At 37.6% G+C, this 21,259-nt stretch overlaps 1 protein-coding gene across 3 annotated transcripts; it reads right to left on the reverse strand.

Annotated features, from left to right (window-relative positions):
• Nucleotides 1-86: 86 nt before the first annotated feature.
• On the reverse strand, nucleotides 87-21,238 carry haus6 (HAUS augmin-like complex, subunit 6). 3 transcript variants are annotated; one of them, XM_079866385.1, is made up of 16 exons: nucleotides 20,705-21,238; nucleotides 19,207-19,302; nucleotides 19,030-19,108; nucleotides 18,687-18,819; nucleotides 9,697-9,841; nucleotides 5,065-5,127; nucleotides 4,921-4,975; nucleotides 4,635-4,808; nucleotides 4,285-4,478; nucleotides 3,714-3,843; nucleotides 3,390-3,492; nucleotides 3,203-3,287; nucleotides 2,945-3,098; nucleotides 2,364-2,459; nucleotides 1,128-1,254; nucleotides 87-994 (listed from the first exon to the last, which is right to left on the reverse strand). In XM_079866385.1, the coding sequence occupies exons 1-16, from the start codon at nucleotides 20,812-20,814 to the stop codon at nucleotides 366-368; spliced, it is 2,373 nt and encodes a 790-aa protein (XP_079722511.1). In that variant the 5' UTR covers nucleotides 20,815-21,238; the 3' UTR covers nucleotides 87-365. The 3 variants fall into 3 exon arrangements, with proteins under 3 accessions (XP_079722511.1, XP_079722510.1, XP_079722512.1); XM_079866384.1 differs by having other exon boundaries at nucleotides 3,203-3,296; XM_079866386.1 differs by lacking the exon at nucleotides 2,364-2,459 and having other exon boundaries at nucleotides 3,203-3,296.
• Nucleotides 21,239-21,259: the final 21 nt, after the last annotated feature.

Below are 21,259 nucleotides of genomic sequence, written 5' to 3' on the forward strand. Positions count from 1 at the left end.
TAGTTTGTTATTGTACAGTGGCACAAATTAAAATCAGTCAAAGGAAAATAAATTCATTTAAAATGGACCACAGAGATAAATGAGGGTTTGCAAAAAATAGCCTTTATTACAAAACATGAACACCAACATTTTTAGCCAATATTTACCTTTTACAATTAGTTTGTACATACTAAAGTTTAGTATTGATGTCATAAGAATTCACATGGTTCAGACAAATTAGTTAGTTAATAGTAGCTTTAAAAAGGTTCAAAGCCCTTGTGATTAGATCAAGTGAAAGAACATCAAACAGTAAATTAATTTCATTTAGCAGACACATTTTGCATCATACTAGTATGTAAACAATTATAGTTGTTTATTAAGATATGTTAGTATTCGTCAAGAGTCAAATTCACTAAACTGGGCAGGGTGAATTTCTCTGCAGGAGAAGGAGGGGAAAGACTCTCAAGCTTGTCCAGATCAAGAAAGAAAAGCCTCTCGTCAGCAGTCCAGTGGCTCAAACCTGGGCTCTTGCTTGAATGTACTGGGGAGTCTTTGAAAGGGGATTTATCTAAAGAGGGCTCCAAGCACATTTGTGTCATCAGTTCAACAGGTGGCAGTATAAGTTCTTCCTCTCGCTCCTTGTTACCGTGGATCTCCTCTGAGCAGTCACTGTTAAATGACACCTCATCCTCAAAAAGATTTGGGAGCTCCTCCTGAGCAATGTTGAATTTAATAACATCACTTGAGCTTTGGCTGTTAAAAGCCTCCAGCTGCGAGGAGTCCCATGACACAGTTGAGTGAAGGGGTGACCCCTGCTGGACAGGAGGGGGAGTACAATGGGCAAGAGTATTTGAAAAGAAGGAAGGCTCTGGACTTGGTCTTGTGCCAGGGCTGTTCACCTCAACCATTGGCGTTTTGAGCCAAGAAAGACTGTCATGCTGATTCCAAGATGCTTGTTTCTTCTCAGCCATGCCTTCCTCCACAGCTTTTCTCCACGAACTTCTCACATCCTTAACTAGGGAGAGTTTATTAAAAAAAGATAAATAAAGCTAGGCTACAAGTTTAAAAATATTTCTAATGAAGAGTAAGCTAACTATTTACTGTATAACTCAAAATACTTAAAATGGAGAAGATCAAAAGACTTGTACTTAGACTCTCAGGGGTGCGGCATAGTTGTTTCCTAGCTGAAAAAGGGTCAGATATGGCATTTAGTAACTGCCCAAGGTCCACATCACTCCTTCCGTTGACTGGACTCATGATCACTGCCTCTGCAAACTGGGAACCAAACAGCAAATTAACCTTTTCACTTTATATAAACAAGCAGAGGATTGTCTGCTCCGTATCTGTCCGTGGCGATTTCTCGAAGTTCGCACCGGTCGTCAGATAGCAGGTTTGATATAGGGAAAACTTGTGATGAGTAGTGCACTGCTCAGGCCTGCCCATGTATCAGTTTCCCGGAGCAAAATCTACAAGGCACCAAAACTGCAAACACAGCAATTTTAATATGCTGTTCAGTTGTGGTAAAAAAAACAAAAAAAAACAAAAACAAAAGAAAAGTACCGTTACAGACAGAAGACGTTTGATCGAAGCTAAGCTATACGCCCCCATAAAGCACCATTGTTAAAAAAAAAGCATGTACAGAATCGGTTAAAATTTGCCAAGGAACACATCAACTGTTCCAAAGAAAAATGTTGCAATTCTGTGGACTGATGAGAGAAAAATCATTCTTTTCGGGTCTAATGTTCATCTACAGTACATCAGGCGGGTACTAAATTCAAGACACAGTACACTGTGAAGACAAAAGCATGGTGGCGCAAAAATCTTGGTATTGGGATGTTTTTCATACTACAGTGTTGTGCCTATTTTATTGTACACCAGGGATAGATCAGTTTGAATACATCAAAATACTTGAAGAGATTATTGCCCTATGCCAAATAGTAAATTCCCTTCAAATGGGTCTTTTCAACTAGACAACAACCCCCAAGCATACAAGTGCTCACTTGTGTGCTTTGGGGTCGTTGTCTAGTTGAAGAAAAGCAACATCTTGGTTCCAGACAAAAAGGACTGAGGTAATGGAGTGGCCAGCTCAATCCCCTGACATCAACCATAAAAACTTGTGGAGTGACATTAAGAATACAGCTTCTGAAGCAAAACCCCAAAATTCACAGCAACTGTGGAATGCAATTAATTCATACTGGGCTGAAATACCAATTTCTAGTTGCCAGACGTTGGTTGACTCAATGCAACGCAGTTATCAAAAACAATGGTTATGCAACTAAATATTAGTTCAGTAATTTAATGGGAAGTTAAATTTTAAATGTCCTCAGTAGTTGTATTAAATTACCTCTAAATAAATAAATAAATAAATAAAAAAAATCACATACTTGACTTGCTAAGTTGTCATACTCCAAATCTAAAATTTGAGCCTTGTTCTTTAGGAAAGAGGTCTTTGTTGAGTGCAGACTTCTCCTGTGGCTAGGCTGCAAGAGATGGGGGGGATACAAGTTATGTTGAAAACAACAAACAAGGTGGAACTCCAGGGGGTAAACTAAGGCAGAAATACATGCATCAACATGCTCACAGATCAAGTATAATGCAAGCAAACATTCCATTATTTGCATGTACATCTGGGGTTATTCCAGAAAGCACGGATTGTAAAATTAACCTTTTCACACAGTACATTTATACAAACTCAAGCAGAGGATTGTCTGCTCCGTATCTGTCCGTGGCGATTTCTCTCAGTTCGCACCGGTCATCAGAGAGCAGGTTTGATATAGGGAAAACTTGTGATGAGTAGAGCATTGCTTAGGACTGCCCATGTATCAGTTTCCCAGAGCAAAATCTACAAGATACTAAACTGCAAACACAGCAACTGAGATAGGGTGTTTATTTGTGCCACCATGCATGGGGCTAAAATGAAGAGATACAAGCAGAAAAAGCATAGAGCTTAGCAATACAAAACTACCTGTACTGGACTGGCTGTCTGGGTCACAGACTGAATTTTAACCGGGTAAAGCAAGGGAGATTGACATGGTGGTGCGTCAAAAGTCGTAATTTTTTTGGAAAAGCTGCTGTCAGAAGACAGCAGGACCCCCTTATCTTCAGCTGCCATTGAAGTGCTGTTGAGAAATTGGGGAGGAAGTTACACTTAGTTTCCATGAAAATTGAACAAAAGTTATTTTCCCAACATTCACTATTTAGAAAGACTCAAATTTTGCTGTACGTTTTGAGCTCTGGCTCCAGTTGGACTTCTGGCTCAAAATGGACATCTGTCACTGTTACCTCTGGTTTTCTTTTTGACGGCTGCTCTAGCAGTTCTCAAAAGTGAGGGAGAAAAAAAAAAAGGATAATTACACCATCTTACAGAAGAAAGATATCACATAATTCACCCATTTAAGCTGTTAACTTACCAGGTAGTTTATATGGATATTGTGAGAGGACACTAGCCTCAAAGCTAGCCTCAGAAGCCGGCTCAAATGAGAGAGGAGCCATTGGAGAGACAAAGTCAAGAGCCTATTAAATGTTACAGAAAGCAGATCATCCTCATTGAAACAAAGTCAGAACACTGATAAAGATAAACTAAACGTGTGACTTCTGTATGCATACTGCTTTGTATAATCTGGACACAGCAAAGTTTCAGAGAAGACAAAGTGAACTGTATGACCAGTGAACCTAAATAACCTAAATGGCTAAACTGACAGCATAGATTTAAAAGCAGCAATGACTTCACTTACAGGATCCTCTATAAGAAAAGAGGTCAGGGGTGTGTTTTTCAAACACACCGCCCACTTGTTCTCCCAGTTGTCCTCCATTCTTCTAATAGAGACCTTGATCTCAGTTGCATCCTCTTTAATCAGTTTCCGCCTGGAAAGATTAAAATCAATAAAAAAAAAAACAAAGTAAGTAAATTGTACCTTCTAAACATTTGACTTCAAGTGTTAAACTGAAACACTATAATATGTTCAAAAGCTGAACAACCAGTAAAAGGTCCCCAAATTCATTATGTTCCTTCACATTCCATTATACTCAGGTGACTGTGAACCCAGAGGGTATGGCCACAGATTTAAATTGTCAACACATGAATCAAATTAGACATTGATCAATCAGAGATTAACTCAATGGTGACAATAATTTTCAAAATTAAATGAAACCAGGTGTTTTTGTTTTTCATTTTGTCTTTTAATGTAACGTTTAACAAACAACTTCAAAACTAATCCAGACATATGGTCAGTCATTTAAATAACACTCCAAGTGTAAAGGACACATAACTTGCTTATTAATGTTCAAGAGCACATTTAATTGTACCTGATAAGCTTAAGGTTTTCTTTTGAGCAGCTGAAAAGCAAGGCATTCCCCTGAAGGTCTTTGTGTTGAAGCTGTACACTCGGGCCTCCAATTTTCGCTCTCTCCTCACTAAGGACATGTAATCCCTCATTTAGAAGCTCCAACAAAGGCACGAGGACAGGCTGCCCTCCCTCATACAAGCTACCAACACTGGACTATGGACACAAATAAAATTTAGTGTAAGAATTTTCAATACCAAAATAGAAATGCTGATCTATTGAGATTTTAGGAAATGCATCATGTGTTCATAAACACAAAAACGCATACATTTTCACAAGTTAAAGTTTTCCTTTTCTGCCTGTAGATCTCACCTGGTGGGATAGTTGCTCCATGCTTTCACGAAGAACTGCAGGCAACTTCACACTCAGGTTCTGCCCACACAAGATGTACTGGTCCACCTGTCCATGGATCACACTTTCCATTACCTTACGTTCTCCTTCAAGGGTGGATAAGACTCTGTCTGTCTCATTCCAAAGGCCTCGCACCTGAGAACGTAGTTTACACAAAAAATATTTATATATTAGAAATATTAGTACTGACATTTCAGTAGTCAAGAGATTACTTATTAGAAAAAGAAAGTGAACATGTGGTGCAAACCTTTAGATTTTTTGCAATAATGTCTTCCTTTAAATCTGCATTACAGTCATGTTTTCTACAAACAAGAAACATTGTTTTTAGTGAAGTGAAAATCTGTGCAATTTACTTCAACAAAGCTGTGGAAAAAATATTTTAGAGATTTACTTAAGCAAATTATCATATTTGGCATCCTCTGCATCAAGGTCCCTCAAAGACTTTTCCAAACCTCTGAAAACAAAAACAAAACAAAATAACCCTGGTTTCCTGAGTAGGGAATGAGACCCTGCGACAGTAGCTGACGCTATGAGAACTGCCTCAGCTGTGACGATTGTCTGAAGCCCGTAAAGAAATGTTGTGTCATCGACATCATACAAGGACATACCCATGGCATCAATCCTCAGATTTTGATGAAGGAAGCAGCAGAAAAGGACAAGTATGGTAAGCTATGTATAAGAAACGAGACACCACATGGCAAGCCTTATCTTACCCATATATTTATGGTCTTGGAGTCTCTACTAACGACTGATTAATTGAATCAGGTGTGTTTGATTAGGAAGAGTTTGAAAATGTGTTGTGTTGGTTTGACTCCAGGGCAGCATCTGAAATCACATACTTCCCTACTATATAGTACAGGGCTCGACATTAAGGCTTGTCCGCTTGTCCGGGACAAGTGGAAGAGAAAATTAGTTGTCCCACTGGACAAGTTAAATTTCAAACAAAATAAAATGCCATGTTACTTTACGTTATGTGCCACTCATTACGTCTATTTTACAGATTTAATTTTACCGATTTGAAACGAACACATTTTTTTCCCCACAATCCGTCGAACCAGCGTCCAACTCAGAATGCTTTGATTGGCCAATCAGGAGTCGGTCCAAGTTTAAACATTTTTACCTGCCTCAAAGAACAGTGGTGGAGACTGGAGTGGAGAGTGATGTTTCTTCGGGCTCCGCAGCCCAGCCAAGCGCCAGGAAATGCTCCAAAAACAAGTCACCTTACACCAACAGCACCATACGAATTAAAACGGGAACGAAAATTTGTAACCAAATGGAAAGATGAATTCGACTGGGTTATTTATGAAGACGGAGCAATGTTCTGTGGCGTCTGTCGGGGGAAACCCTAACTGGCTGACAAGTAAGTGACGTTAGCTAGCTAGCGTCGGCAGCCGTGTACTGTAAACAAGCATTAACAGCATTTGTATTGGTTAAATGTACATAGTTAAATATTAGCTAATGTTCAGATGTAAAGTAGCTACACGTTTTAAAGCAGGGGTGCCCAATCCTGCTCCTGCCGATCGACTGTCCTGCACAGTTCATCTCCAACCCTAATCAAACACACCTGACTAATTTTCAAGTGATCCTGAAGACCTTAATTGGTTGCTTCAGGTGTGTTTGATTAGGGTTGGAGATGAACTGTGCAGGACAGTCGATCGGCAGGAGCAGGATTGGGCACCCCTGTTTTAAAGTATCCCTTGGTAAATCAGCCTCTGCCGGGTAGAAAGTGGCAAAATCCATTGTTGTGTCTACAAAATTATTTTAGATATAGTATACAGTAAGTCTAGCTATCTTGCAAATACTGAGGATACCTACCGAATTTGAGTTAGCCAATGTCGTTAGCAATGCAAGCTAACGTTAGTTTGTTAGCTGTATATAAAATTTCACTGGGTCTTGCAGTTTTGATTTACTAAAATTATTATGAAAGGTTATGTTCTACTAGCCATTTGCCTACTTTAGCAAGTCACAGTATTTCCAAGCCCTGATAATGTACGTACTGTAACTGAGATGACGCAGTAAATAATTCCTCTTTCAAGTAATGAAACCCCTGTTCATCGAAGACGAAGCTGCAAAACAGTACATAACAGAAAGTGTTTCATTCTGCAGAAATTGTGTAAATGTTTAACAAATAACATTTTTAATAACACCAAAATTGTTACCTATATTATTTCCACACCAGCGTGCAAAGTATTACTTTATATTATGGAGTCTGGAGATCCTTATTTCTTATTGAAGGGGAACTCTATTCTTGGGACACGTTCCTTTCTACTGTTTCAACTGGATTTTATTAATATTGATAGTGTTTGGATGCTTTCAATGGTTTGTTCGAATTCTGCATTAGCAAAACACAAAAAAATAAATGCTAAAATTATAAATCTTTACCCGGACAAGTGACTTTTGTGCATGGACAAGTGAAACATAAATTTACTTGTCCGAAGGACAAGTGCCTCAAAAAGTTAATGTCAAGCCCTGTAGTAGGTGAAAAACAGTATGTGACAAAAGTAGTATGTCCTCCAAATTCAGAAGTACCATGAGGCCACAGGAGAGGATTTATGAATGGCAGTGAAGCAATTATGTAACTGACGCTGGTAGGTCTTGACAACATGGCGAATGTAGTACGTCCAGATTACATTCATAGAACATACTTTTTTAGCGGTCGTGAAGTAATTACTTATTCAAAATAAGTACCTACTCAGAGTATGAAATGTATGCAAAAACTGAAAGCCCAGGGGTCTGTTCTTTGTACCTCTCTTAAAACATCTGAGATGATCTCTAGCTAATTTGGTTCTTCAAACAAATTTGCGGATTTGATTAAAATATCTGGATTAAGTTGTCTGAGATTACTGCACGTTCTTGTGTTCATTGGAAAGGGCAGATATAACGATACTTGAAACCACAATCAGCAATGCAGCGATTGGCTGGCAGGAAGACAGCAACGTAATGACATATTAAAAAAGAAAAATCACACACCTGACAAAAAAATTGAATTTCTGGACCTTTATAAGGAAACAGCCAAGCGACCAATACAACAAAAAAGTTATAATAGATAAATGAAATGTACTGTTTGTTACATGATTGCCAATTATTTCCATTTTTCCCATAATAGCTGCAAATTAATGCACGGCTTAGACTAACTTAGACCTACTGTGTGTAAGACTCCAATAAAATTATTAGGTAATTATTCCCATTCGAATACATTTCTCAATAAGTAAAACTGGCTGTGTATATATCATGATAGACTATATATTTTTTTTAAATCATTATCATTTTAAATTATAATTGTTCCTGGTTCAATAAGGTAGTCTTGCAAGGAAGTAGCTGTGGCTGGGACAGACTTTAAGGATCACCTTCGCTTAAACAGATGCAATCTAATCCTGTTTACATGAAATAAGCCTGCTAGGACAGCAACACGCAACGAGTGCTTACTATCCTTGCATCCTTGCAATGCATTTAAATGGAACACCCTAAGCCCTTGATCAATTGGAATCCAATATGGAGCTAATTTATTATTAAAAGTTTTCATATTAAATATTAAAAAAAATACACAAATGAAAATAGCAATATAACTATAAGTGTGTAAAAAAAACAGTAAGCTTAAGCATTAAAAATATAAACTATAAGTGTGTAAAAAAACAGTTAGCTTAAGCATTAAATGTGGCATTAAATTATTAAATTCTGCCTGAAGTTTCGCTCCCTTGGTCAAAATCAAGGGTTCGAGGGTCTGTCCAACTAAACTTCCCTCATCCACTTAACGAAGTTGAACAGGCTTCAAAATGGCAGTGGGGAATCCCCTGAGGGGAAGTGCTTAGAGAAGTTTGAAAGCGTACGTCTAAAAGTGGATTTAAACACAGCCCAGGAACAGGTTTGGTAAACAATGCTTTATACCACAGTGCCATGCTACGAGTGGCTGCCATTTAGCAAGCCACAGCACGGTAAGACTTTTTGTTTTTAAAAGAAGTTTCTTCTGCTCACCAAGGCTGCATTTATTTGATCCAAAATACAGCAAAAACAGTAATGTTGTGAAATATTTGTATAAATTAAAATAACATTTATTTTCTAATATATTTTAAAATGCATTTGAATTTTCAGCATCATTAATCCGCCTCATTATTATTATTAGTATTATTAAATTAACAAAATTACTAAAAAACAAAGTAATTACTACAATTGTAATTTCACTATAAAATTGAGAAGGAAAAGTTTTATAATATCAATCATTTTATTTTACATTACAACTATAAAATTACAATACTAATAGTTATGGCTGTCTTAATTTCTTCATTTTTGAAAATGAAGAAATTAAGACAGCCATAAATATTAGTATTGTAATTTTATAGTTGTAATATAACAATGTAATAATGTTGTAATGAAACAATCAAACGTTTGAACGTTAAACCATCCAACTTTTATTTTGAGGGAGCCCTTAAAGCTTGTCTTATGTTGATTTTGTTGGCAAGTATGGAAAGATGGTTGCCGCATGTTGCATTCCCAAATGCAAGTTAAAGCGACCAAAACTCAGAGCATATACAGAGATAGAGTTTGTCTGGAGCAGCATTTATTGAAAACTGACCCACTCTGAGACGCTTCAAACACCGGCAAATAATGAGTTACTGATGGTTTTATTTCGATTAATTGCACAGCCCAGGCTGCTTGACCATACAAAACTTCTCAATGACAGGATTGACCACGTCACAGAAAAACCCTGACAGAGAGATATAAATCCCTTCCTAATGAATAAGAAATCTGAGGATTTATGTAATGGGCACGTCCTTATATGATGGCGATGATATAATAAGAACATCAGCCAATGAATTGGCGAACTTCAGACAATGGCCACACCTGGAGGCGTTTCCATAGTATCAGCTTATGCAGCGTTGAGTGAACCTATGAAAGGCAACTAATAGTAAGTAAATTGTCTAAATATAAGATGCATTATCTAACAAAATAAGACTTCCTGTAATGTAACCGATTCAACTGATGTGCAGTGGCTCCAACCAGTGAATGGAGGAATGTGGCCACTCACTTAGCTCTTTTCTGATAGTCTTGTATAAGACAGTCCTGCTCTACGGTCACTCTCTGGAATTGTCTCTTCACCAGCTGAAATCTTTTCATCTCCAGCTCCTTTGAACTCGCTGGTATAGCTGCAGCCTCAGGGACCCACTGGTCATCTAATTGTTGATGTGACAAATGTAGAACACAATTATATCAATTTGAAAACATACCCTGAACATGATAATTTGATCCCTGGATAATAGAAAATAACGGATTTTTTTTTCAAACCCAACTGGACCTGAATGTAAAAAGCAGAGATGTCTGCACAGCCTGCAGCCCTAAACACCAGTGGCGAGTGGGAACTTTTTCAACTAGGTATGACACAGACCAAAATAAGAGAGAACAAATAAGAAACACCAGGGCAGGCTTAGATTTAAAAGTATGCCCATCTTCCTACCTTATTTGAATACTGAAATTTGTTGTCCGATCCTTTGTAATGTTAACATTAGCTGCGTTTTTATAGCCTGACTACGTTAGACTTCGTACTTACGCTCAATTTCAGTTCGCTTCTGTACTCAGTCTGAGATAGCGACCTATCTCCCAGTTTTCCTCCGGCCTCAAAACAGCCGGCCAATCAACGAACAGAGGGCAGGCTGAGAGCCGTGACGTAGACGTACAGTGATTGTACCGTGGATGCGTAGATTTACTTCACATAATCTGCAAAAGTCGTTCACAGCCATGTTCACTCCGGTATTTCGCTCGATGGTTTTGTTTTCGCATCATACATGTGTTTACAGTGGAAGTTCGATGTGGCTGAGCCGGCACATAACACACGTCATAACCAAACGTTATGTGATTGGCTTACGGGTAACCAATGATTTTAAACTTCAGACAAGCGCCCAAGGAATCTATTAAGACCAGTGGCATTTCAATAGCCAGATTTATTCAAAAGTTATTAGCCTTTTTGGAAATTTTGTTATAACTTTTGACCACTAGGTGGCGCTGTTTTGAAATATTTTGAGTACCTTCAGGGGACGGTGTTGTTGGCACATTCTGAGTTTCGTAATATTACACCAATGCATTTGTTTACTATAGCATTTTAGTTCACAAAACTGTATTGAAGTCAATGGGAATTTCATGTTTTGTTCTATTATAGCGCCACCAAGAGGCTCAGTCCCACCATTTTTTGTATGTGCCCTCAGAGTGAGCCCATACATATGTGTGTTAATTTTGGTGAAAATATCTCAATTCGCTTCAGAGTTATAGACATTTATATGAAAAAACACGTAAAAAATGACTGACACATGACTTTGATTGGAATTTACTACCCTAAACATCAATATTTTCGCATTTGGGCTTTAGTGTTTAGCTATCGACCTATGTTTCCAAACTTCTGACTGTGGTTTCGTCTCGATCGGACTAGCGGTTTCGAAGATATAGCCAAATGTTTTTTAAGCGCTAAATCACAACGCTACACAAACCATAAGGCAAAACCTAGCATGTTTGGTATCGTAGGACTCTGCAAGGTTTCACAAGTCTAATGAGATGAGTCACGTGAAAATAAGTCGACCACACCCAAAGTTATAAGCATTTGAAAAAAAAATCACCACTAGGTGGCGCTGTTTCGAAACTTCTCACGCTCCTTTAGGACATTGTGCTGATGACCCATACCAAGTTTCGTAACAATCCGTTCATGCGTTCTTAAAATACAGCATTTTAGCACAAAATTCAAAATGGCCGGCAGTCAAAATGGCCGATATTGTAAAATTGGATATCAGTCAACTCGGCATGTCGCCCTGAATCTAACGAGACCAATTTTATGATTTTTGGACAAACTGTTCAGAAGTTATAAGCAAAAATAGCCATTTTACATATCTCCGGACCAGTAGGTGGCGCTGCGCCGAAACGCAGCATGTAGCCTCAGGTCATGCTTGTGATGACATGTACCAAGTTTGCTCTGAATATGATAAACCGTTGCAGAGATACAGCCTTACGACTGTTTTTGCAGGCGCTACATAAAATTTGTTCGAGAATTTATCGAAAACGGTTTGACGAATCAGTTTGAATTCCATAACTTTTGGTCAGCACTGCCTGAAGATGATCTGGTTCAATTTTCGTGCAAATCGGACAAACCGTCTAGGACGAGTTCTAAAAAGTAGCTTTTTCGAATGATTCAAAATGGCGGCCATATTTTTATGACGGAAAATGAATGCAATCGAATCGGCATGAGCTCAGGAATCAGAGGAAAAAATAATTTTGTTGATTGGCCTTACGGTTAAAAAGTTATTAGCAAAATATTAGTGAAATTTTGGACAGGTGGTGGCGCTAGAGGGAATGACTTAGAAACACCAAAATTGGTGTATTTAATGTTGGGACTGTCCTCTATCAGAATGTCAAACCAAAACAACTTTCCCGCAATCGGTTCTATGGGCTGCCATAGACTCCCAAGGCGGAAGAATAATAATAAGAAATGGAACAGATACAATAGGTGCCTCCGCACCTTAGGTGCTTGGCCCCTAATTAATGATCTTATCTCTTTACGCGATTTGGACTAATGACTGAAACCTGGCTTAGCGATTGTAATCGTGGCTCCCTCGCTGAAGCATCACCTAGAGACTATAATGCTCTCAACTCTCCACGAACTGGGGGTCGGGGCGGGGGGATTTTTAAGAATTTTTAAGAATTCTTTTAAATGCAGACTGGTAACAGTTGATAAGTATGTTAGTTTTGAGGTGCAAGTGTTTAAAGTGGTCCTGACCAGGCCAGTTATTTTTGCACTAATATATAGACCTCCCAATTATAACAAGGAGTTTTTAGGAGAGTTTTCTGAGTTTTTATCTTTTATGACTACTTGTGGAGATAGCCTTGTTATATTAGGTGATTTTAATATTCATTTTTGTTGCCCTGAGAAGCCCTTGGTACAAGATTTTTTGTTATTGTTGGATTCCTTTAACCTTACCCAGTCGGTAGCTGGTGCAACGCATAAGCAGGGGCACACTCTTGATCTGGTACTGTCCTGGGGTGTTCCGGTGGGTGAGCTGACTATTGAGAATTTGGTGCTGTCAGATCACTTTATTATTATTATTATTATTATTATTATGTTTAATGTCACATTTGCGAGGCTTCCTGCGAGGCCAGTGACAGCTGGCCGTCGTGCCAGGGCCATAAATGCTGCATCGGCCACTAAGTTTTCAGAGCAGTTTAATACGCTAGCTATTAAGTCCAATTCTTCTAATCAGGGTGTAGAGGAGCTTGTATCTGACTTCAATATGGGGTGTAACCATATCTTGGATTGTATCGCCCCCTGGAGACAGGTAAAAGCGAAAACTGTATCTCAGCCCTGGCTTAATGACGAGAGTCGGTTGCTTAGGCAAAAATGGAGGCAGGTAGAGAGGAAATGGTTGAAAGACAGACTACAGGTCTCATATGAGATATTAAGAGAGTGTATGGTGTCTTATCAACAGTTTGTAAAAGTGGCTAAGGCAAGACACTTCTCTGATTTAATTTCCAAAAACCAACATAGTCCTAAAGTATTATTTCGTGCACTGTAAAAAATTTCTAACCCTCCCAAATCAAAAATTTCAAGTGACCGATAACATCTAAATTTTTCAATTGGCCCAAGTGAAATTCTGTAAATTTCAATTGGCCCAAGTGAAAATCTGTGAATTTAATTTTATAATTTACAGAATTTCACTTGGGCCAAGTGAAAAAATTAGATGTTATCGGTCACTTGAAATTTTTGATTTGGGAGGGTTAGAAATTTTTTACAGTGTGTGATTAATACTGTCCAGAATCCTGCCTGTCCCTCTGTTTTTGAAAATTCAGGGAGAGCTTGCGAAAATTTCTTGCAGTTTTTTATGGATAAGATCACCGCTATTAGAGCCAGTATCTCTAACTCTGTCCGGGATCAAAGCCTTCTTCAACCCCCGCCTGATTCATTTAACTCGGGTCAGTTGAGTACATTTGAGCCGGTAACTTCGACTAATTTGTTAGAAATTGACCAACATATGTTTGAATAGTCAAACATTTTCCAAAAAATTAGAGAGCACTATTTATGATTTCAGTTGTAAACTTAATCCTAAAAATAAAAAATATACTGTCCCTTGGATTAATTCAAATATCTTAAAACTAATGAAAAAACGGGATCTTGCTTTAAAAACAGCAAACAGATCAAAGTTTAGTCATGATAGACAACATTTCACTATGTTACGGAACAAGGTGGTAAAGTCGTTGAGAAAAGCAAAGGCTGATTTTTTTCTGAGGATAATTAATGAGGCTAGAGGTAATTCTAAAACAATCTGGAATAAGTCATCACTTGAATTGATGGTTAAAGGGAAGCTGACTAACAATCCAGCTGATGTAGCCGAAGCACTAAATTATTATTTTGTTGACTTGGTAGTCACAATTACACAATGTTTTTCCCCTAAGTATACAGAAATGTACCCAGTTAATACAGGTGAACAAGCCCTTACTCTAAGGGCAGTCTCTGAATTAGACGTCTTAAGAACAATTACATCTCTTAAACCATCCAGAGCAAAGGATATATTTGGTATGGATGTGGTAATGCTTAAAGAGCTTAGTGAGTCGCTAGTTAATCCTATCACTAAAATTATCAATCTTTCAATTTCTCAGGGGATGTTCCCATGTGCTTAGAAGTCATCTGTTATTGTGCCTATATTCAAAAGTGGTGTTCCTCACTCTGCTAGTAATTACAGACCTATTAGTATTTTACCTATAGTCTCAAAGGTTGCAGAAAAATTGATGGCTGCACAAATCACTAATTATTTGAATAATAGTTATTTTGTTTTACATCCAATCAATTTGGCTTCAGAGCAAACTACTCAACTGAGATGGCAAATTGCTATTTCACTGAAAAAGTTAAGTCTCTATTAGATAAAGGAGGGGTTGTCGGGGCTGTGTTTCTTGATTTCAGGAAGGCCTTTGACACCGTAAACCACAGAATTCTGTTGTCTAAATTATTAAGTTTGAATTTCTCTCCACATACGTTGAGATGGATCGAATCATACTTGTCAAGTCACACACAGTATGTTAGTATACAGAATTATAAGTCAGCTCCTCTAAGTATATCCACTGGTGTTCCACAAGGATCTATTCTGTAGGGGTGGGAGGAAAAAAAAAAAATTCGATGCATCGCGATTCTCTCTCCAACGATTCTGGATCGATTCTGAGAATTTCAGAATCGATTCTGAGCTTAGTTTTTAACCAGATATGCAATGACGCTGAGTTTGCTTTAGAAACACCCGTAATCTGCTTTCTTCCAATTCCTCACACACATACATACACCAATCAAACTTTCCGTAAAACAATCTTTCATAAGTTCGGAAAGGTTGAAGCGAATTACTAGGACATTCACAGGCTTCACTGCACAGGATGCGCTGTGAGAGACGCGCGCTTTGTTTGATGTTACGTTACACTTGAAGCGTGCTGTCTCGCCTTTCGGTATTTTTTTTACAAATGCTCTACGAAGTCATCATATATGTGGTTTGGAATGCAGTGGACTTGTATATTTAAAATATGAACCTCACTAACAGAAGGCTGCTTTCAATTTCAAATGCTGACACGCGCTTTGTTTGTGTAGACTGCTCGCGCATGCGAAATTAACGTAATATACTATACTTGTGCAAAATTAACGTAAACACAGCCAGTTATGTCTTAAGGGATTAAACGGACAGGACAAACCACTTTACTTCTTATATTTCAAAAGAGATCCGTGCGTGAATGCAGCTTAATAGATCTCTCGCAGTCTATGATGTCATAGTAAAAAACAACAGTAAAGATGAAGAAAAGGGGAGGAGTAGATAAGAATCATTCTGGAATTGGATCGGATCGTGAGGTGACTAAAGATTCCCACCCCTAACATTTACATACTGTGAATCGTTGTTTTTTTTAATCGAGAATCGTTTTTGAATCGAAAATCGATTTTGAATCGAATCTTGAGCCTAAAAATCGATATAGAATCGAATCGTGACATTTTCTGAATCGTGCACCCCTACTATTCTGGGTCCTTTACTTTTTACGTTGTACATCAATGATCTTCCATCCGTCTGTCCTAACACTAACGTTCAAATGTATGCAGATGACACTGTTATTTATATACACGGAAGTAGTGTGTCACAAGTTGCAAATGAACTCACAGAATCCCTGGTTCATGTTGCAGCTTGGCTAGAACAATGCTGCTTACAGTTAAACATTTCTAAAACAGTGTGTATGTTTATCACCAAAACTAAGAATTTAAGTATAGTGCCAGATGTATTTGTATCAGGGGAAAGATTGCAAGTTGTATCTGAATATAAGTACCTTGGTATTCTGATTGATTCCAAACTTTCATTTAAGCTGCAGGTTAAAATGGTCTGTTACCGGTTCAGATTTAGTTTATCAAATTTTAGATTTATTCGTGATTATATGTCGTCTGACGCCGCTTTGATGTATATGCATTCCATGATTATTTCTCATATTACTTACTGTTTAACTACTTGGTCGCAAGCTAGTATTACTACTCTGAAACCACTAGAGTCTTTGTATAAACAATCACTAAAAACTTTTGATAAGAAATTAGTTCGGTTTCATCACTGCTCAATATTAAAAAAATACAATTTGCTAAGCTGGGATAACTTGATCAAATATGTACATATTTGTCTGCTGTTTAAGACTATACATAGCCTGTCTTCACCACTAAAACAGTTTGTGAATATTAGCACAACTGCTCACCGATCTACAAGGGGTGGGGAAAGAGGGGACTGTATTATTCCTCTCAAAAGAAGTAAATTTAGTCAGTCTGTATTTTCGGTCAAAGCTGCAAGGGAATGGAACTCCGTCCCATCAACAATTAGACGATTACATGCTTTTGGCTCTTTTCAGTCTCATCTTAAAAAATGGTTACTGACAATTCAGCACTGTCAACATTAGTATTGTATTCTTGACAACAGACTTCTTTGTACTAATTGTTCTTGGCTATGTTGCTCTCTTCTGTTGCCATCTTTCTCTTTCTCTCTCTCTCTTTCCTTTTTCTCATGTTTACTTTGTTTTAGATAATTCACGTATATTTAGTATTTTAGTAGTGATTTCTCTGGTTGTGTGTGAATTTGTTTTCTGTAATTACTATTATTATTATTATTAGTTGTTTTTTTTCCATATGATGTGTATGTGTGATGCTCTGTCTCTGTTTTTAGGGTGACCTTTTAACATTCTGTCAAGGGTCTACAGATGAAAAATAGCCTTTTGGGCTAATTCTGGCACGTTTGCATTTATGTTTATTAATGTGCATTGCCCCTGTAAATAAATAAACTAAACCATATGAATCCTGCTTATTGCTCGCTTGATATCTTACCACCCCGATTGTTAATTCAGGTGTGGGATGTGGTGGGTCCCACTATAGCAGTCATAGTGAATAAGAGTCTTATGGAGGGGCTGGTGCCATTATATTTTAAGCACGCTCTTGTGCAACCTATTTTAAAGAAAACGAGTTTAGACCCTTCTGTGTTAAATAACTATAGACCAATTTCAAAGGTGCCTTTGTTAGCCAAAATGTTGGAGAAGGTGGTTCTTAACCAACTTTCTATATTTTTAACCAAAAATAATATTTTTGATACATTTCAGTCAGGCTTTAGAACTCAGCATAGTACAGAAACTGCCCTTCTCAAGGTGACCAATGATTTGCTTTTGTCGGCAGATTCTGGGAATTGTACAGCGTTAGTGCTGCTTGATCTTAGTGCAGCCTTCAACACAGTGGATCATGGGACTCTCCTCGATCGTTTGAGTCAGTGGGTGGGTATTAGGGGGACTGTATTAGATTGGTTCGCTTCATATTTACAGGGGAGAACCTTAGCTGTGGAAATAGGGAGTTCTATCTCCTCAGCCCGTCCGATTGTTTTTGGGGTTCCTCAAGGTTCGTGTCTCGGCCCTGTCTTGTTTTCATTATATATGCTCCCTCTGGGTTTAATCTGTCAGAAACATGGCGTGACATACCATTGTTATGCAGACGACACCCAGCTGTATTTTCCATTGAAATCTGATGACAATAATAAATGGTCAGTTTTGCTTGATTGTGGATGAGATAAAGCAGTGGATGGCATCAAGTTTCCTACAGCTGAATGAGTCGAAATATGAAGTGGTGGTTTTTGGCCCATCGAAGCTAGCCAAACAGCTTTCTCCTGATCTGGGCCCTTTAGCCTCCAATATTAATACTCAGGTGAGAAACCTTGGTGTGATCTTCGACTCTGAATTAAAATTCGATAAACAAATAAATGCTGTGGTAAAGGGTAGCTTTTTTCAACTGAGGGGTATTGCCAAACTGAAAGGCTTCTTGTCCTTTAAAGATATGGAAACTGTGATCCATGCGTTTGTCTCATCCAGACTGGATTATTGTAATTCGTTATATTTGGGGCTGTCAAAGAAGTTGCTTTCACGTCTGCAGCTAGTGCAGAATGCAGCCGCCAGACTGCTGACTGGCACCAGGAAACGTTCCAGTATCTCTCCAGTGCTGGCCTCTTTGCACTGGCTCCCTGTGGAGTATATTGTGCAATACAAGGTCCTCCTAATAGTTTTTAAAGGCTTACACGGGCTAGCACCTGTATACATCTCTGATCTATTACAGCATCATTGTGCCGCCAGACCACTAAGGTCCTCGCAAAGCTTGCTTTTAAAGATTCCAAAATCTCGATTGAAAACAAAGGGAGATCGAGCCTTTTCGGTGGCGGCACCGAGTCTTTGGAATAGTCTCCCTGTATATATCAAATCCTGCGACTCTATTGAGGGTTTTAAATCTATGTTGAAGACTTATTTATTTTCTGCTGCTTTTAACTGTCCCTAGGTACATGTGGTGTTGTGTGTCTTGTTGTGTCGTTTGATGTTTGTGTAATGCTGTTGAGATGTTGAGTCTGTAAAGCACTTGGGTCAACTCGTGTTGTTTTTAAATGTGCTTTAGAAATAAATTATTATTATTATTATTATTATTATTATTATAACACTTTCAGTGCTTGGGCCCTAATAATAATGGCATACCTGTGGTCAGTGTCTTCAGTGTTTTCAGCATGACATATTTAGATAAGTGGAGCATCAAGTTGATAAATCTTGGTCCAAAAGCAGAGAGCAAATGTGATGCAGCTACCTTAGGAAAAGCGTTACCTTCCTCGTTCTAAATATGAAATAAAAAAAATAAAAAAACAATAACATTACAAACCAGTAAAGGTGCATAAATAGTACAATTAAAGTATTTAGTAAAATAGTAAAATACATTAATATTAAACTTAACACATTTTACTCAACGTTTTTGCCCCAAAACATTCTCTAGGAACACAAAATGCACAATATTAAAGTTTTGTGTAAAACACAAAATTGCACATACCGCTATCTCTTGGAGCCATGCAAAAGCCACCTTGCGAAACTCAGCATCACCTTTATGATCCCAAATTGGCCAGCAATGTCTATACAAACAATAACATTTTTGAATCAACAATTCAAATCACAACAGATGAGGATTGTAAAATGAAAAAAGTACTAGCTACTGTATAGCTAGTGTTACCTGAAGACGTCTTGGGCACGAGTGGGATTCAGTTTATCAAATAAAAAGTGTATGACAATGTAGAATGCTTCTTTGTTCGGCTTATCAAACATGTTCCTGTAAAAAATAAAATTAAAGCAAGCAAGCAGCATTGATCAGGCCCTCACACCTTGGTGTGTCCGAGCATCCCTAGCCTTTCAAGTACTTCCTGTTTCATGGCTTAAAGTCAAAATTCATCATGCAACCAGGGCAACCCTCTACAATGCGAGTAAATCACTCGCATATTGTACAGTATATCGTATAACAGCTAAAATAGCAAACACAACACACTTAATGATTGGGGAGTTAAAACCCTGCCGACGATACTTGTGGTTTTATTTATAAAAAATTAAACATAACGTTACGTTGGGTGTTGCTAATAATTTCCACAGTGTTCTTATCGAATTTATGTTTGAAATTAATTTTGTGAGAACAAATGTTGAAGAAAATGTAATCGAACCCAAATTTTAGGTTCATGGTGAAGGTAGACATTTTTATGGTGATTGATTGTAAGAATGATAAATGCATGTTGATGTCACAGCAATGCGTCTTGAATAAAATATTTTTCATTATGTCCTGTTTCTCTTTCTCTCTTTTTTTTTTTTTTTTTTTTTTTTGAGTTATGGGATTCATTTAATTTATTTCAGGCTTTTGGGACACATTTATTTGTCCATCTCTCAATTAGCATTGGTTTGCTATGTTAAATGCAAATCAATGTTAAATGTTCTTGATTGTTTGGACAAAATGTTAAAAATATCTTATTTTCAGTGAAAATTTATTTTATCTTATTTTAAGTTCTTATTTATTGTTCTATTTAGCTGTACTATTAAGAAAATAACAAGACTGCAGTAATGCAAAGATGTTATTGTTATTTAACTTTGTAAAAAAATATTAGTTTAATTTGAAATCACTGTGCATTTCTAGTTGTTGTTGTTGCGTGTTATTTAAAACATTATGAAAATTACTTTCTTGTTACATATATGTGGATCATTACAGCCGTAAATAGATTATAAATAATAGCTGGATTATGTAGACTAACGTACATTACATAGCGATGTATGTTTATAATTAAAAAATGGTTTGTATATTCTAAAAAAAAAAAAACACGTTGTGGGGATTTTTAGGGGGCGAAAGATAATGAACGGAAAGAATATTGAGACAGCCCTTAAAATGGCCGACTCCCTGATCAGTGCTCTGACAACAGAAAAAGGGTAACGTTAGCTTATTGAGACGCACCCTGTGTGGGTAGTGTACTGAGTTTTGTATACATGTATGGTATGAGTAAATTTTTTGGCTGCATTCAATGACTACAAAGATGTAACGTTAGGCCTACATCTAGGACCAGTGTAATTAAAAGACAAATTATAACGTCAAAAAAGTATGACATTCATATAAAAACTAATATGGTTTAAAAAAACATACGATTACGTGTTAATGACGAAGATATTCAATTACGAGTAAAAGAGATAGCATGACTTACATTCCCAGATTCAGATGTTTGATGTTTTTGGTAACGGTCTCCGGTCTGAATTCGAGGCACAGGAGGCACCACCATAAATATTTACCGTTTGTTTTCTGTAGTTTAGACATCTCGCATAATAGAGCAGCGCTTCAGGACTCCGCGATTAACTGGACAAACACTTTGCAAGCTATCAATGGCAACCCATTCACACCATAGCTATCTTACAACGCTTGGTCTGGGTGGGACCTACTCAAAAGATAAACTGAATAAAATATGTACTTATATTCAGGATCACAGCAACTTCCTGTTAACCGCCAAATTATTTGAGGGTATTTACAGCGTCCGTGGTTTCGTCTCAAATCTTTGTAGAATCAGACTACTGTCCTTGTTTAATACCGATTTATATATACAAATAATAGACTAAAGCAAAATGGCGAAGGCGTCTCTCAGGAGAAAGACTATTCAGTGTGTTTATACATTAGCATTTAAGTACGCGATAATACGAGAGCGCGAGAGTGCATGTATTGATGCACGACCATTGAAATTGGGCGGGACCTGAAATACGTTGCAGTT

Source organism: Squalius cephalus, assembly GCF_949319135.1.
Source record: "Squalius cephalus genome assembly, chromosome: 3".
NCBI classification, from domain to species: domain Eukaryota; kingdom Metazoa; phylum Chordata; class Actinopteri; order Cypriniformes; family Leuciscidae; genus Squalius; species Squalius cephalus.